Genomic DNA, 17,699 nt, shown 5'->3' on the forward strand with positions numbered 1-17,699 from the left:
TTTGTCTCCAGGGTCTTTGGAAAGACAGGGAGGAGCTTCGGCCTATAGATGTTCTCAGCTAAGAACCATGCTGTTAGCCCTCCAGAGAGCTCAGTCTCTCCTTCAAGGAAAACTAGTCCACCTCCAATCCTTCAATGTTACTGCAGTGGTATATGTAAATTGCCAAGGAGGAACAAGAAGTGCAGAAGCTATGCAGGTAGCGAAACAGGTCGTCCTGTGGGTGTAGAAGTTTGTTCCAGCGATTTCGGCAGGGTTTATTCCCAGAGTGAACAACTAGAAGCAGATTATCTCAGTAGGCATGCAATCCTTCCAGAAGAATGGGAACTGCATCCTCAGGTGTTTCAGGAGTTAGTTTGGAAATGGGCCTGCCAGATCTGGATCACTAGGTTCCAAGATTCTGCGCAAGAACCAGAGTTTCTCTGGCTGTGGAAGGTAATGTCCATGAGGTTGGACTTCTGTTTAGGATATCACTTTCCACCAATTCCGAGGATTCCTCAGGTCCTAAGACGAGTACTGTTGGAAAGTTTTCCAATCATTCTGGTGGCACCGAATTGGCTTGGTTGGCTCTGATTGGCCAACATCTTGCTGCTAGTGGAAGGGTGAGGCTGGGCTTTTCCTCTCAGACCCAATCTTTTCAGTCAAGAACCATTTACACCACCTGCACTTGCCTCGGCTGGCTTTAATAGCGTGGCTGTTGAAGCCAACCTCTGACTGTAGAGGAGGTTCTCTTCCAGGGTAGTGGAGACCCTCATAAAAGCTCGGAAGCAGGTATCCGCTAAGATCTATAACAAGGTGTGGAGGATCTATGTACTGTAGAGAAGAAGTGTCATAACCCTACCTTTTTCAGATTAGTTATTTTCTGGTCTTTTTTCAGGATGGGTTAGAGATGGGACTAAGACTAAGTTCTTTGAAAGTTCAGGTCTCTGCGCTTTCTATTTTCTTTCAGTGCCAGTTGGCTTTCCTCCCTGACGTTTGTACTTTCCTTCAAGGGGTTATTCATGTTCAGTTTTCCAACGTTCCTCCGTTGGTCCCGAGGGATTTGAACTTCGTTATTGAGGTTCTTCAGCGGCCTACATTTGAACACCTGGAGTCAGCTGATCTGCGTTTCTTGACATGGAAGGTGGTGTTTTTGCTAGCCATTTCATCGACCAACGTGTTGCGGAGCTTGGAGCCTTGTCCCCTAGGGGTCTTTATCTGGTGTTCCATGAGAATAGGATGGTTCATAAGACTGTACCTACTGTCTTGCCTAGGGTGGTTCCTGGTTTTTATTTAAATCATGAGATAGTGGTTCCGGCCTTTAGAGAGAGGATTGCTTCTTCTGGGCCTTCTTCCTCTGTTAGTCTGGACGTGGCCCGGGCTTTACGGATTTATGTGGACAGGACTTCTGCTGGTTGCAGGACTGACTCTTTTTTTGTTCTTTACGAATTTCATAGGAGAGGTTGGCCGTCCGCCAAGCAGGCCATTGCTCGTCGGATCAGATCTATGATTAAGCTTGCTTATGTCTAGAAATCTACCTGTGCCTCAGGTTCTTACGGTGCACTCTACTTGTGTGGTGGGGGCTTCCTGGGCTGCTTGCCATGGAGCATCTGCAGAGCAGCTGGGTAGGGTGGCGACCTGGTCCGCAGTTCATACTTTTACGAGGTTTTGCTAGTTCAACATTTTTGCGTCTGCGGACGCCAATTTTTGCCGCAGTGTTTTGCGAGCTAGTAGACCAGATAATTCCCTCCCTTATGGGGCTACTTTAGAAGGTCCCCATGGTAACAGTGTCCCCCAGAGTGGATGAAGGAGAAAAGAAGATTTTTGTACTTGCGTTAAATCTCTTTCTCCGATACCATCTGGGGGACACTGCGTTCCCTACCTTTTGCTGTTCTACAATTAGTTTGTTGTTGAGACTTTTCTTGGGACTTTAGTATTACTGAGGTCTGTGGGATTGCAGAGAGGAGGAGTCAGCAGCAAACTTAGTTGTTGGCTATTTAAGTGCCAAGTCCATGCGCCCTCATACAACCCCCCATGGTAGCAGTGTCCCCCAGATGGAATCGAAGAAAGATTTAACGTAAGTACAAAAATCTTCTTTTCTTAGTTAAATTCAGTTACTTCTATTCAAAAATCATGTTTATGTTAAAAGATATCAGTCTCTAACATTCACTGACATGACTGAACATCTAAAGGAAAGCGAGGCTGTAGTCCAATTTTGTGGAAAATTTCTCTGCAGTGACCCAAAATGAAATACAGTCAGCACGTTGGAACCACAACCGGGTCACTATATTGCTTGTACATGGCCTTCAAGGGAAGAGTAAAAAAAAATGCTCCTTTGCAATGATCAGTGATTGTATTGTGTACGATAGATAGATGCTGTATTTACCTACCTGAAAATAATTGTAACTTGAAAAATTAGTTAAATTTACTACATCAAGATATTTTCCAATGGGGCAGTAGCCCGATTTAAGTATAGATTTACAATGTTGAAACTTTGTTTTATGAAAGAAGACTTCAGTTTGGAGAGACAATGGTACTTCTTTGCCACATCTTATGGTAATGTGGATGGTTGATGGCATAGGAGCCGTAGTAAAACGCGCTGTGACGAGCAGATTAAAACAGCGCAGATTTCAGGTTGAGAATTCTAAAGACTTGATAAATGTTGATCATACGTATCACCCCTGAAGACAACAAGGAAATACTGGATCAAAGATGGAAAGCTGTAACTGGGTTTGGTCAGTTACAGTCACTACACTATCTGCAGGGCCATGACAAGTGCCCAAGAATCAAAGTTTTCAAACTGAATCTCCCAAATGTATTCTGAACCTGACAGTCCTGAAGATCGTACCTCCCGACTGGGTGTTATTCAAATATAACCACCTGAAGTTGCCGATGTAACAGCAGGGACATTTTTGCTGGTACAGTTCAAAACATCTTCCATGAAGACTGCACACTACAGATATGCCGGCATTGCACAGAGCTCCTGTGAAGACGGTTCAATGAAAATAATGTTTTTGAAGGTTGTTGGGGAAAATGGAGAACTGTCCAAAATGAAATGAAAATTATATTGTGTAAATTTTGATCAGATTCTTGCAGTGTTACCTACACCAGTGAGAGGTAGTAATTTTTTTTTATGAGTTTCCAGTTATGGTAGATGTGTTTTTAACAGGGATAAAAGTGGAATTTAAAAACAAAACTGCTATAAACATTAAAATTTGCAATAAGATTAACATATTAAATAACAGATTATATAGCAATAGAAGAGCACTGGTTTTGTTTTACATACAAAATGGGTGTTACTGAGAAGTATTTTGGGCGGTGCCCCACCTGTGACAAAATAAAAATTCATTTTTTTGCATAAAACAAATACTTTCTTCTTGGTTTTTTTGTAACATATTCTACACCAAGTTGTTACTTTACAATGGGTGAATTATAAGTTTTATCCCACCCGTAGAGAGGAGGGCAGGGAGGATGGCACAGACAGGAGGAGGGCAGAGAGGCTGGTAGAGACATGGGACGGACAGGGAGGATGGCATGGACAGGATGAGGACAGAGAGGCTGGTAGAGGCAGGCAGGATGGCACAGACGGGGGAAGGCGTGATACATCATAGAAAAGTTACAGGAAGATGTGTTTATGTGGACATAATACTGGCCCTTCTCCATGTACAGGGGTGCGGACAGATGTGTCCAAGGTTTTGCAGGAATGGTCAATGGAACCAACTGACCTACCGGGCGAGTCCTGGGGACTTTGTTTCTGGCACAAACCTCACATGAGAGGACATGACTCTTGACGTCAGCAGACAAGGATGGCCACCAGACCGTACGGGAAAGGATTTCCAGCATCTTGTGGATTCCAGGGTGTCCAGCAGACCTACTATTATGCGCCTCTGCAAGAACCGCCTTCCTTAGATGGACTGGAACAAAGAGACGTTGCTCCGGAGTAGTATCAGGGGCTAATCTCTGGAATCTCTGAAGTGTGATACTCAGATCCTGGGTTAACCCAGCATGGATTACGGAAGAAGGAATAATAGGCTCTGGGTTTGAAACTGGAACGTGGTGTGCTAAGAAACTTCTGGACAGAGCATCTGCCCGGACATTTTTGGAACCCGGTCGATAGGTGATCAGGAAATTAAACCGGGTAAAGAATAACGACCAACGGGCCTGTCTGGGATTTAGACGTTTGGCCGATTGAATATATTGCAAGTTCTTGTGGTCGGTAATGACAGAGATCTGATGTGAAGCACCCTCCAGCCAGTGTCGCCACTCCTCAAAGGCCCATTTGATTGCCAATAGTTCTCTATTCCCGACATCATAGTTGGCTTCTGCTGAGGAGAACTGATGGGAGAAATAGGCACATGGGTGTAGACGATTAGTATGAGGATCCTTCTGGGATAGTATGGCACCAGCACCGACGTCAGAGGCGACGACCTCAAGAACAAATGCTTTAGCTGGATCAGGGTGTCTAAGTACCTGAGCGGAGACAAAGGCTTTTTTCAGGCTTTCGAATGAGGCTCCTGCTTGGGGCGACCAATTAGTTGGATCCATTCCTTTACGGGTTAGGGCGACAATGGGAGCCACGATGTCCGCAAAGCAATGAATGAATGAATCTTCTTTAATAGTTGGAGAAGCCCAGAAACCTCTGCACCGCCTTAAGGTTGTTTGGTTGCACCCAATCCAAAATAGCCTGAACCTTAGTTGGATCCATGGAGAATCCCTCAGAAGAGATTATGTAACCTAAAAAGGATACCTTCTGCACCTCAAACTCACACTTTTCCAGCTTGGCATAAAGGTGGTTCTCTCGCAATCTTCGTAGAACTTGTTTGACGTGATTCTGATGTACGGACAAAGATCTAGAATAGATGAGGATATCATCTAAATAGACGACCACGAAACAACCAAGGAAGTCCCGAAGAACCTCATTGATCAAGTCCTGAAACACTGCAGGTGCATTGCTAAGACCAAACGGCATGACCAGATACTCGTATTGGCCAGAGTGCGTATTGAATGCCGTCTTCCACTCGTCTCCTTCCTTGATGCGGATGAGGTTATACGCTCCACGAAGGTCGATTTTTGAGAAGACAGTAGCACCTCTCAACTGATCAAATAATACTGAGATGAGCGGAAGGGGATAGGTGTTCTTGATTGTGATAAGATTCAATCCCCGGTAATCAATACAGGGTCTTAGTCCTCCGTCTTTTTTGGATACAAAGAAGCATCCTGCTCCTATGGGAGATTTAGATGGCCTGATGAAGCCTTTCTCCAGGTTTTCTTCAATATATTCCTGCATGGCTTTGGTCTCTGGACCAGAGAGAGAGTACAGGCGCCCCTTAGGTAGCTTGGAACCAGGAATAAGCTTGATGGCACAGTCGAAGTCAAGGTGTGGTGGTAAAGTGTCGGCAGCCTTCTTGGAGAACACATCCCAGAACTCATGATATTGTGAGGGAAGCTGCTCCGGAATAGACTGATTCACCCGCAGAGGCAGTGACAAGCAGGACTGTGTACAATAAGAGCTCCACTGGACAATTTCTCCTTTTACCCAGTCCATGACGGGGTTATGACGGGAAAGCCATGGGTGGCCCAGGATCAAGGGAACCGACGAACAATCGATCAGGAAGAAGGTTATTGACTCTGAATGGAGAGCTCCGATATTCAACTGTAGTGGCGGGGTCTCCCAAGAAATCTTGCCACCAGGTAACGGACTTCCATCTAAGCCACAGACAGTAATAGCAGACTTGAGTTTTACCATTGGAATTTCAGCAGCGCGGGCGAACCCGATATCAAGGAAGTTGCCTGCAGCTCCACTATCAATGAAGGCCGACGGGTCCACACAACGAGCACTGAACGTGAGCTGTGCAGGGATCAAGACAGCATTTTTCGGGGAGATAATCTGCAGACCTAGGTGAACTTTCCCCTTGTTCCCTAGGTATGCTCTTTTCCCGGCTTATTTGGGCAGGAACGGGAGAAGTGGCCTTTTGTGCCACAATAGAGACATAGGCCATGTGATCGTCTCCTGTCTCTTTCCTCAGGGGAGAGACGATACGCTACTAATTGCATAGGTTCCTCACCATCCGTGGAAACAGGAATGAAGGCAGATGGAGGTGAAGATGCCTCCTTTTCGGTTTTCCGCTCTTTAAATCTCCTGTCGATTTTAATGGAGAGGTGCATCAGATCCTCCAGAGAGGTAGGAGACGGGTATTGCACCAAAGAGTCTTTAATCTGTTCCGACAGGCCGAGACGGAACGGACTACGTAAGGCGGGGTCAATCCATCCACTATCAGGTGACCATCTACGGAATTCAGCGCAGTATTCCTCTGCCGACCGCCGGCCTTGTTTCAAGGCACGTAGATGAGCTTCCACGGAGGCCATTCGATCCGGGTCATCATATAGTAGACCTAATGCCTCAAAGAAAGCGTCTACGGACTGCATGGCAGGACTGGTCTGTGGCAAAGAAAAGGCCCAGGACTGGGGGTCACCTTGTAGGAGGGAAATGATAATCCTGACTCTTTATTGCTCTGAATCGGAGGAGCGGGGTCTCAACCGGAAATAGAGCTTGCAGCTCTCCCTGAAATTCCGAAACGGATCTATTTCCAGAGAACCGATCCGGCAAATTCATCTTAGGTTCACAGGTGGAACTCAGAGTGGGTTGTGAAGTTTTTGCGGCTTCTTCTTGAACGGACAAACGCTCAGCCAAACCCTGGATCATTTGATACAAGGACTCAACATGGCATGCTAGGGCTTGTGCCGGAGACAGTGTGGATCCGCTTGCATCCATTCCAAGCTCGTCTCCGTGTGTGGGCCGGTTATAATGTTAGGAACCCCTCCAGCCGGCACAACACAACCCGGAGTCTACTCTGCCAGTCAGGTGTTCACTGGAGCCCCTGATGGTGGGGACAGACTGGGCTGCAGACTGACAGAGGGTCGTAAAGTGTGTACCGGCTGGGGAGAACCCAGGCAAGCAGAGTGAGGTACACGCAGAGGTCAAGGGCCGGCAGCAGGTTGCAATTCCAGTTAACAAGCCGGGGTCAAGGGTCACAGGCAAACAGGAGAAACGGTAAACAGGCCAAAGGTCAGGGTCACGGAATACACAAGCGAAGTCCAAATCCAAGCCAAGGGTCATACATGAGAGATCAGCAGAATATCAATACACAGGAGCAGGAACAAGCAGGTCAGCAGACTGGGAGGCAGAAGCTATAACCGGCAATGAGGTAGCAGACCTCATTGCGTTAAATAGTAAGCACAGCCAATCAGAGCCTGGCTCTGATAGTACCCAGCGCCCTGCACCTAAATTCATTAGCCCGCAGGCTAGTAACATTTGATGAGCGCATGTGCCCGGCTTCTCATTGCCGGGACGCAGCGCTGAAGCGTCCAACCGTTGCCCCGGCAATGGCCGGGTCATGGGTGGAAGTGATGTCCCGGTCACCATAGCGACGGCCGGGACGCAGGTAAGAGAGTCGCGGCGGCTGGGCACTGCCGCGGCTCGTAACAATATGGAGGTATACTGGCTATGTGATGTGTGTGAGGCTATATGGAGGTATACTGGCTATGTGGGGGGGTGTGAGGCTATATGGAGGTATACTGGATATGTGGGGGGGGGTGAGGCTATATGGAGGTATACTGGATATGTGATGTATGAGGCTATATGGAGGTATACTGGATATGTGGGGGGGTGTGAGGCTATATGGAGGTATACTGGATATGTGATGTATGAGGCTATATGGAGGTATACTGGCTATGTGATGGTGTGAGGCTATATGGAGGTATACTGGATATGTGGTGTATGTGAGGCTATATGGAGGTACACTGGCTATGTGATGTGTGAGGCTATATGGAGGTATACTGGATATGTGGTGTGTGAGGCTATATGGAGGTATACTGGATATGTGGTGTGTGAGGCTATATGGAGGTATACTGGATATGTGGTGTGTGTGAGGCTATATGGAGGTATACTGGATATGTGATGGTGTGAGGCTACATGGAGGTATACTGGATATGTGGTGTGTGTGAGACTATATGGAGGTATACTGGCTATGTGGTGGTGTGAGACTATATGGAGGTATACTGGCTATGTGATGGTGTGAGGCTACATGGAGGTATACTGGATATGTGGTGTGTGAGGCTATATGGAGGTATACTGGATATGTGGTGTGTGAGGCTATATGGAGGTATACTGGATATGTGGTGTGTGTGAGGCTATATGGAGGTATACTGGCTATGTGGGGGGGTGAGGCTATATGGAGGTATACTGGCTATGTGATGTGTGTGAGGCTATATGGAGGTATACTGGATATGTGATGGTGTGAGGCTACATGGAGGTATACTGGATATGTGGTGTGTGTGAGACTATATGGAGGTATACTGGCTATGTGGGGGGGTGAGGCTATATGGAGGTATACTGGCTATGTGATGTGTGTGAGGCTATATGGAGGTATACTGGATATGTGGTGTGTGTGAGACTATATGGAGGTATACTGGCTATGTGGTGGTGTGAGACTATATGGAGGTATACTGGCTATGTGATGGTGTGAGGCTACATGGAGGTATACTGGATATGTGATGTGTGAGGCTATATGGAGGTACACTGGCTATGTGATGTGTGTGAGGCTATATGGAGGTATACTGGATATGTGGTGTGTGAGGCTATATGGAGGTACACTGGCTATGTGATGTGTGTGAGGCTATATGGAGGTATACTGGATATGTGGTGTGTGAGGCTATATGGAGGTATACTGGATATGTGGTGTGTGAGGCTATATGGAGGTATACTGGATATGTGGTGTGTGTGAGGCTATATGGAGGTATACTGGATATGTGGTGTGTGTGAGGCTATATGGAGGTATACTGGCTATGTGGGGGGGTGTGAGGCTATATGGAGGTATACTGGCTATGTGATGTGTGTGAGGCTATATGGAGGTATACTGGCTATGTGGGGGGGGGTGTGAGGCTATAAGGAGGTATACTGGCTATGTGGTGTGTGAGGCTATATGGAGGTATACTGGATATGTGATGTGTGTGAGGCTATATGGAGGTATACTGGATATGTGGGGGGTGTGAGGCTATATGGAGGTACACTGGCTATGTGATGTGTGAGGCTATGTGGAGGTATACTTGATATGTGGTGTGTGAGGCTATATGGAGGTATACTGGCTATGTGGGGGGGTGTGAGACTATATGGAGGTATACTGGCTATGTGATGGTGTGAGGCTATATGGAGGTATACTGGCTATGTGGGGGGGTGTGAGGCTATATGGAGGTATACTGGCTATGTGATGGTGTGAGACTATATGGAGGTATACTGGCTATGTGGTGGTGTGAGACTATATGGAGGTATACTGGCTATGTGGGGGGGTGTGAGACTATATGGAGGTATACTGGCTATGTGGTGGTGTGAGACTATATGGAGGTATACTGGCTATGTGATGGTGTGAGGCTATATGGAGGTATACTGGCTATGTGGGGGGGGGTGTGAGGCTATATGGAGGTATACTGGTTATGTGATGGTGTGAGGCTATATGGAGGTATACTGGCTATGTGGGGGGGTGTGAGACTATATGGAGGTATACTGGCTATGTGGTGGTGTGAGACTATATGGAGGTATACTGGCTATGTGATGGTGTGAGGCTATATGGAGGTATACTGGCTATGTGGGGGGGGTGTGAGGCTATATGGAGGTATACTGGCTATGTGATGGTGTGAGGCTATATGGAGGTATACTGGCTATGTGGGGGGGTGTGAGACTATATGGAGGTATACTGGCTATGTGGGGGGGTGTGAGACTATATGGAGGTATACTGGCTATGTGGGGGGGTGTGAGGCTATATAGAGGTATACTGGCTATGTGGGGGGGGGGTGTGAGGCTATATAGAGGTATACTGGCTATGTGGGGGGGGTGTGAGACTATATGGAGGTATACTGGCTATGTGGGGGGGTGTGAGGCTATATGGAGGTATACTGGCTATGTGATGGTGTGAGGCTATATGGAGGTATACTGGCTATGTGGGGGTGTGTGAGGCTATATGGAGGTATACTGGCTATGTGATGGTGTGAGGCTATATGGAGGTATACTGGCTATGTGATGGTGTGAGGCTATATGGAGGTATACTGGCTATGTGGGGTGTGTGAGGCTACATGGAGGTATACTGGCTATGTGGGGGGGTGTGAGGCTATATGGAGGTATACTGGCTATGTGATGTATGTGAGGCTATATGGAGGTATACTGGATATGTGATGGTGTGAGGCTATATGGAGGTATACTGGCTATGTGATGTGTGTGAGGCTATATGGAGGTATACTGGCTATGTGATGGTGTGAGGCTATATGGAGGTATACTGGATATGTGATGTGTGTGAGGCTATATGGAGGTATACTGGCTATGTGATAGTGTGAGGCTACATGGAGGTATACTGGCTATGTGGGGGGGTGTGAGGCTATATGGAGGTATACTGGATATGTGGTGTGTGTGAGGCTATATGGAGGTATACTGGCTATGTGATGGTGTGAGGCTACATGGAGGTATACTGGCTATGTGGGGGGGTGTGAGGCTATATGGAGGTATACTGGCTATGTGATGTGTGTGAGGCTATATGGAGGTATACTTGATATCTGGTGTGTGAGGCTATATGGAGGTATACTGGCTATATAGAGACATACTTAATATTTTACTAAACAAGCACACAATCAAACACAGATAATCCCACCGTAAAATCCATCTTGAAGTTGGCCGTTCTGTATAGTATTACAATGGTTTGCGGTGAGGCAGATAACACAGTTACATACAGTGATGTTGTGACACAGAATCTGTAACACATGTTTGTGAATGACACAAACTGTCTCCCATATGACATGAAAGGACTGACGTACCCATCTGGTATAATCCCATCTGTACAAAGACCATCTATAAATAATGGATGTTGGAGGACAGATCCTTCCTATACTGACTCCTCGTTACTGTATAACGTTTTCATAGAGCATGAGTACCAGGGCGTGAATATGGGTCCGCCCTAGACTAATACGTCCTTATCGCCCCCTTGCCTTCCACGACGGTACAGTGTTAAAGCAAATCTTTAAATTAAGATTCAGTCTCTTTCCCACCAAGCTTCAGTTGTCTGTATAAAACCGGCAGTTTCTGTTACTCATTGTGTTTTCATTTCAGGGCTTTAGGGGGCATATTTAATAAAGCACGATAGTGCTTTTAACGGGTCATTAAGGTCCTCCGCAAATTTATTAAGGGGGCATCGCAGCAGATATCATGGATATCTGCTGCTTTGCATTCCTCTTCGTTTTTGGGAGCAATCACCATTCAACAGAATCTAACAAGTCCCAAAAAAACATTTTTTTCGGGAACTTGTCATGTTAATGTACCAGCTGAAGCTGGCATACATCATCCGAATTGAAGAAATCCGAAGAGCAGAGCTGTACAGCGCATGTGTGGAGGGATCACATGATCCCTCCCTGTCACTCAGCGCTCTCTCTCTGCAACTATCGTTGCAGAGACAGAGAGGGGATCTTTGTGCGCATGTCCAGTTCTTGGAACTGGACATGCGCAATTGAAGAGTGAAGAGAAGACCCGGAGACAGCGCTTCCGAAGAGGGGGGTAAGTATGATTTTTTTTATCACTGAAACAGCAGTTTTTCGGAACTGCTGTTTCTGTGCAGGGCTGTACATAAATGTGAGAAGTAGTTCAATCCTTATCATTGCGATAAGGATTGAAAACTACTTTTCACTTTATGTGAATATTGATAAATGTGCCCCTTAGTGAGAAAACGGAGACGTAAATAGGGCGTTACTGAGGGTGGAAGGACGATGGCTACAGCACCTGTCACCATCCTTGTCTCTCCTACTCTCTAACCTAACTCGCCCACCTGAGGGTGACTCGTTGTCTTCAGCCTTTACCATCGGAATACATTGAGATTAGAACCTTACTAAATTTTTCTTTTTACTCTGGAGAACTATTCTCATATATTTTAAAGCGAAATTCAGTTTATTTCTCTCCCTGTCACAATTTTACACCCTCAATAATCTTGCGCTCCCCCCAAAAGCCTCACTCCCTAAGCTGCAGCCTTTTGGATAGTGAGTCCCTGCTCAATTCTACATGCCCCTGTTTTTATTTAATTATCGTTCATTTATGTACCGTCACCTTATTACCCAGCACTGTACAATACATTTATTTGTAGATCTGTTATTGTCATTTATGTATCTGTGTTTGTATTAATGCCTGATTAGCGCTGCTTGTATAATGGTAACCTGAGAACCCAATAAAAATTCTGTTTTAAAAAAAAAAAACCAACAACAATGTGATGCCCAATTTGGTTTGAGTCCCACTCCTGTGTGAGCAGTTTGTAGCAGCCGGTCTGTGTGACAGATGCGAGGAGATCTCACTAGTGGACGGAGAGAGAGGGAGGCTGAGAGCTCCCAGCACTTTGTACCCGGGGGACAGAGCCACAAGCAGCAGCAATGCTGAGGGTCTTCATCCTCCATGCTGAGAATGTGCAGACCCCAGACTCAGACATCAGTGACACCTACTGCTCGGTGGTCTTCCAAGGTAAGTGCTTGTGTTGTAATGCAGAGCAGCAGAGTCTCCGGGCAGCAGTATGGATGGGGAGGGGTGGGTGGCAGCCTGCAGGACAGAGGCAATGACTCTGCACGAACAGCTGATGGTATTTTTGGAAAGTAAATGAATACCCTGTACGGTGCAGTACAGCGCCGGCCTGGCCTGGGAGCTTAGTGAGCCCTGTAGTGTTGGATCACAATGTACAGATCTGTGAGTTGTTTCATTCAGCAGTAATTACCCTGCAAAGCTGCCTCTCTGTTTAAGGGAAAGGACGGTTTATTGATGACACAATAATATCTCTGTTTTACTTCCTATGAATGACGTCTATTCTCCACGTGGAAACTAATGCAGACTTAATTGCAAAATTGGAGTAAATTACTTGTTAAAAAAGAGCACAGAAAACAAGCGTATTTCCACCAATACGCAGAGCTGTCTGCGTCTCCAGATGCGCCTGGTTTGCGACGAGTCATCGTACGCAGAGTATTTACACCTGCTCTATAGCCTCATAGCGTACCTATATGCGCGTTTCTGCAGGTCTGCATGTTCCATGTTTATCTGAACACGCCTATGCTGTAGCCAGTGTTAGACGGCCCTTCATCATCATCATTTATTCATATAGCGCCAGCAGATTCCGTAGCGCTTTACAATTCCCTTCCCTGTCCCGCCTCTCTAGTAACGGGGGTGTATGTGCCAGGATCACACAGAGATATGCGTGCGCCTACTTACTGGGCATGCACAGAGCGATCTCACGTGAGATATGCTACACTAGGTGGTGTATGCCCCTCTGTGTATAGTAAAGGGAATAGAGAAGAGACGCTCTACAGACACAAAACGTTTTACTGCTGAGATTAACTTGTATGTTTAAGAGAAAATAAATCTTGTTTCTACATATTGGACATTTCCCTCTAAATGAATCCAATCTATGCTCATCGCACCTTGCATCGGGCATCTTCTGTTTGTGGTAATGAATCAACATTTTTATACTGTGTCTCTTACAAGATGAAATTATTATATTATGTAAAGTGTTATAGTAATTATAATAGAACCATATTTGCAGTTTATATAATGTATTGTAACTTTCTAGTTTTTTCTTATCCTGCAATATGCACTACTTGAGTCTCCCTCCCAATGTCCACCCACACTGGTGTCTTTAAAGCATTTAGAGAATGTTTGTCTGACTATTGCCCCCTCCTCTCTTGCTCCAGAGGGGGCAGGGTCTTCTGGCTTGGTGCTTATGGTTACTGGACCTCATAATAAATATAATGTATAGTACAGTTAAAATGAAAGCAATACATTTATTAAAAAGCACATTTTCTACATCTTATATTGTTCAATTACGCCATAAGACCAGTAGAGGGCAGTGTAATTATGCAGCCACAATCACAGTCATCACATGATCACAGTCACATGATTCGGGAATATATTAAATGGCAGCACTGACTATATGTCCAGTAGTAGCGGTATTTTCAGTAATACGACCAGCTTTAATCATTTTGCAAATAGTAGGACTAGTACTAGTAATACTGTCAGGGACACACCCATCAGCGGGATACCCAGTGATATACCTATTTATTTTTTAATTTTTATTTTTGCAAAGGTCAAACAGTAGTATAACCAACACAAGAGAAAAATGAGCATATACAGCACTAGAGAACATGAGGCACGTCCAGCGTAACATCATAGGAAAACAGTGCAATGGTAACAAATTTTATATATTTGAGAATGACCAGGAAGATTTTTTGTTTTTAAAAGAAATGACAGAGAATGAAGAAGAAGAATATTAGGAAATAAGGAATTGAAGAAGGGAGTAAGGAAGAGAGGTTAGCACATAGTAGAGTGGAGGAGGAAGGGAGAAGAGAAGATTAATGGAAGGAGGACGGACTAAAGGAGGTATAACGCCAAGTGAAAGGGGAGTAAGCCTGAAAGAACGAGAGCCATGGGTCCCACACCATAGTGAACGATCTAGAGGATCTGTTAACGATGCTAGTCAAATATTCTAACCGTTGGACTTGCCAAACTCTGTTAATAATAGCCTGGAGCGATGAAGGAGACTGCTTCCGCCAATCTGCTGCAATTTGGCAGGTAGCCGCCGACAGGATATGTCTAACCAGCTTATTCTGGTGACGAGTCGCAGTGGGCGCCCCCAGAGGTAGGAGAAAGAATTTAGGTTCCAGCGGTATAGTTACCTGGAGTACTGATTGGATCAGTTGTTTAATCTCTGCCCAGAAATTTGTCAGTTTGGGACAGGACCACCATATATGGATAAAGTTACCCTCATGGGAGCACCCTCGCCAACAGCGATCAGAAGAGTCTGGGAGAATTTTATGAATCCAGGAGGGAACATAGTACCATCGGTACAGCACCTTGTAAACATTCTCTTTTATTTTAACACAGATTGAACTGGAGGCAGCGTTCTCATATATTTCTGACCATTCTTCGCTCAGGAGAGTTTCACCAAAATCACGTTCCCAGGCCAGTTCATGTGAATCTCTAAGGTCGGTAGTAGGCGGGGCAAGTTCATGGTACAGGGTTGAGATAAGGCCATGTGTAGAAGACTGGCGGAAACTGAGATTTTCAAACGTGGTAAAGGGACGAGAGGAGAGGAGAGGCGAGTTTTAGCTAACTGGTGGTAGTGACGGAGCTGGAGGAATTGGTAAAAAAATTTAGAGGGAATGTTCCATTGATATACCTATTAGCACCTTTTATGTCTATCAAGGCTTCCCAATATACAGTACCATCAGCAGAACTATGCACAGTAATATGACATCAGCAGTTCTATGTCCATATTTATTACCCTATCATCATATATACATCCATCATTATCTATCATCAGACGTATGTCCATTATTACCGATCATCAGACGTACGTCCATTTATACCTATCATCAGACGTACGTCCGTCATTACCTATCATCAGACGTACGTCCGTCATTACCTATCATCAGACGTACGTCCGTCATTACCTATCATCAGACGTACGTCCGTCATTACCTATCATCAGACGTACGTCCGTCATTACCTATCATCAGACGTACGTCCGTCATTACCTATCATCAGACGTACGTCCGTCATTACCTATCATCAGACGTACGTCCGTCATTACCTATCATCAGACGTACGTCCGTCATTACCTATCATCAGACGTACGTCCGTCATTACCTATCATCAGACGTATGTGCATTATTACTTATCATCAGACGTACGTCCATCATTACCTATCATCAGACGTACGTCCATCATTACCTATCATCAGACGTACGTCCATCATTACCTATCATCAGACGTACGTCCATCATGACCTATCATCAGACGTACGTCCATCAATCATCAGACGTACGTCCATCATCACCTATCAGCAGACGTACGTCCATCATCACCTATCATCAGACGTACGTCCATCATCACCTATCATCAGACGTACGTGCGTCATTACCTATCATCAGACGTACGTCCGTCATTACCTATCATCAGACGTACGTCCGTTATTACCTATCATCAGATGTACGTCTATCATCAGACATATGTGCATTATTACTTATCATCAGACGTACGTCCATCATTACCTATCATCAGAGATATGTGCATTATTACCTATCATCAGACGTTCGTCCATTATTACCTATCATCAGACGTTCGTCCATTATTACCTATCATCAGATGTTCGTCCATTATTACCTATCATCAGATGTACGTCCATCATGACCTATCATCAGACGTATGTCTATCATCACCTATCATCAGACGTACGTCCATCATTACCTATCATCAGACGTACGTCCATCATGACCTATCATCAGACGTACGTCCATCAATCATCAGACGTACGTCCATCATCACCTATCAGCAGACGTACGTCCATCATCACCTATCATCAGACGTACGTCCATCATCACCTATCATCAGACGTACGTCCATCATCACCTATCATCAGACGTACGTCCATCATTACCTATCATCAGACGTACGTCCATCATTACCTATTATCAGATGTATATACAGTTATATGCCCATCAACCAGTACTATGGATATCATCAATGTTATGTTCAGTATGGATCTCTTATGTTCCTAGGACATATGGAAAGTTAGATAGAAATTCTTTCTTATTTCTTCCCCTTTTGCTATTTGAACCGTTAATGGATATTTGTGTCATATAGCGCATATTCAGCACATCATCTCTGGTGTTGGTGCCTTAAATGTAATATAAATACTTGTAAAGTTTATCTAAGTGACTTTGTACTTTTACTTGTGCTTTTTGAAGTCTACTTTTTGGACAAACTCATATAATAATTATCAGAGTTCCCACCACTACCTGAATATAGGAGCCAAATCACACTGCCACCTGTTGGGAAACTGCAAGTACTACAAGCCATTCACAGGTCTTTGCTAGTGAATAACTATAGATGGTGCTCCAGTGACTCTCGGCTTCTAATAAGAAGGGGGTTCCCTGGCGAGACCACCCTTTATTTTATACATGGGGATTTTTTTATTTTTTTAGGCGGGGGCTGTCCAATAATGAGCAACCCCTTTTTTGGATGTAAACAACCACAGTATGCGATGGTATACCAAGTCTGCCGTGAAGTACTTGTGCACACAAGGATATTTTAAAACATTTTATTAAAACAATATATAAACCACAGAAAATTGGTAAAGAGATTCTAACCACATAATAACGTGAACTTGCATCAGTGCCACATAGGACAAAACTCAACGTAGGTGCACCTACAAAAATTGTCCAAATGTGTATTTTGCACATGTAGTGCTATCCGGCTACATTTAGCTATGTACTCCCATTATATTGTGTTAAACGTAGGAGGGTCTTCACCAATCAAATTACATTGCGTGAGTCACTGTGGTGTGGAGCTGCTATTGTATAATTCAGAGGAGAAATACTACACCGCTGTAAAGCGGATCTCATTTCATTCCGTGCAGGATAAAACACAAGTCTCTTACCAGATTCCTGGCGATGTACATATGGACCAGTACCTGCATTCAATTGAGGATCCTGTAGTAAGAATGTTCTCCCTCTTATTACTGAGTGTATCCGGAAAACCAAACCTCCGTAGTGTGCTCTCACTATTCCACGCTTGTAGCAATGAAGGGCGCTTCCTCTCGACGTTCCACCGACGTCACTGTGGTGCGCACCAGTTGAACCTCCGTTACGATTTGTATCAAGAG

General features: G+C 45.1%; 1 protein-coding gene and 1 long non-coding RNA gene across 3 annotated transcripts in view; both read left to right on the forward strand.

The window, feature by feature from the left end:
- Positions 1–9,883: 9,883 nt before the first annotated feature.
- On the forward strand, positions 9,884–11,119 carry LOC142103843 (uncharacterized). Its single transcript, XR_012679447.1, has 3 exons — positions 9,884–10,296; positions 10,335–10,426; positions 10,588–11,119. It is a non-coding gene; the product is annotated as an uncharacterized LOC142103843 (long non-coding RNA).
- A 1,205-nt stretch (positions 11,120–12,324) lies between these two features.
- DYSF (dysferlin) overlaps positions 12,325–17,699 on the forward strand; it is a 253,752-nt gene continuing 248,377 nt past the window's right edge. For both annotated transcript variants that reach the window (XM_075188311.1, XM_075188613.1), the window contains exon 1: positions 12,325–12,514. In XM_075188311.1, coding sequence (XP_075044412.1) covers positions 12,427–12,514 — 88 coding nt within the window. In that variant the 5' untranslated portion in view covers positions 12,325–12,426. The remainder of the gene's footprint in view (positions 12,515–17,699) is intronic.

This window comes from Mixophyes fleayi, chromosome 1, assembly GCF_038048845.1.
Source record: "Mixophyes fleayi isolate aMixFle1 chromosome 1, aMixFle1.hap1, whole genome shotgun sequence".
NCBI lineage: Eukaryota > Metazoa > Chordata > Amphibia > Anura > Limnodynastidae > Mixophyes > Mixophyes fleayi.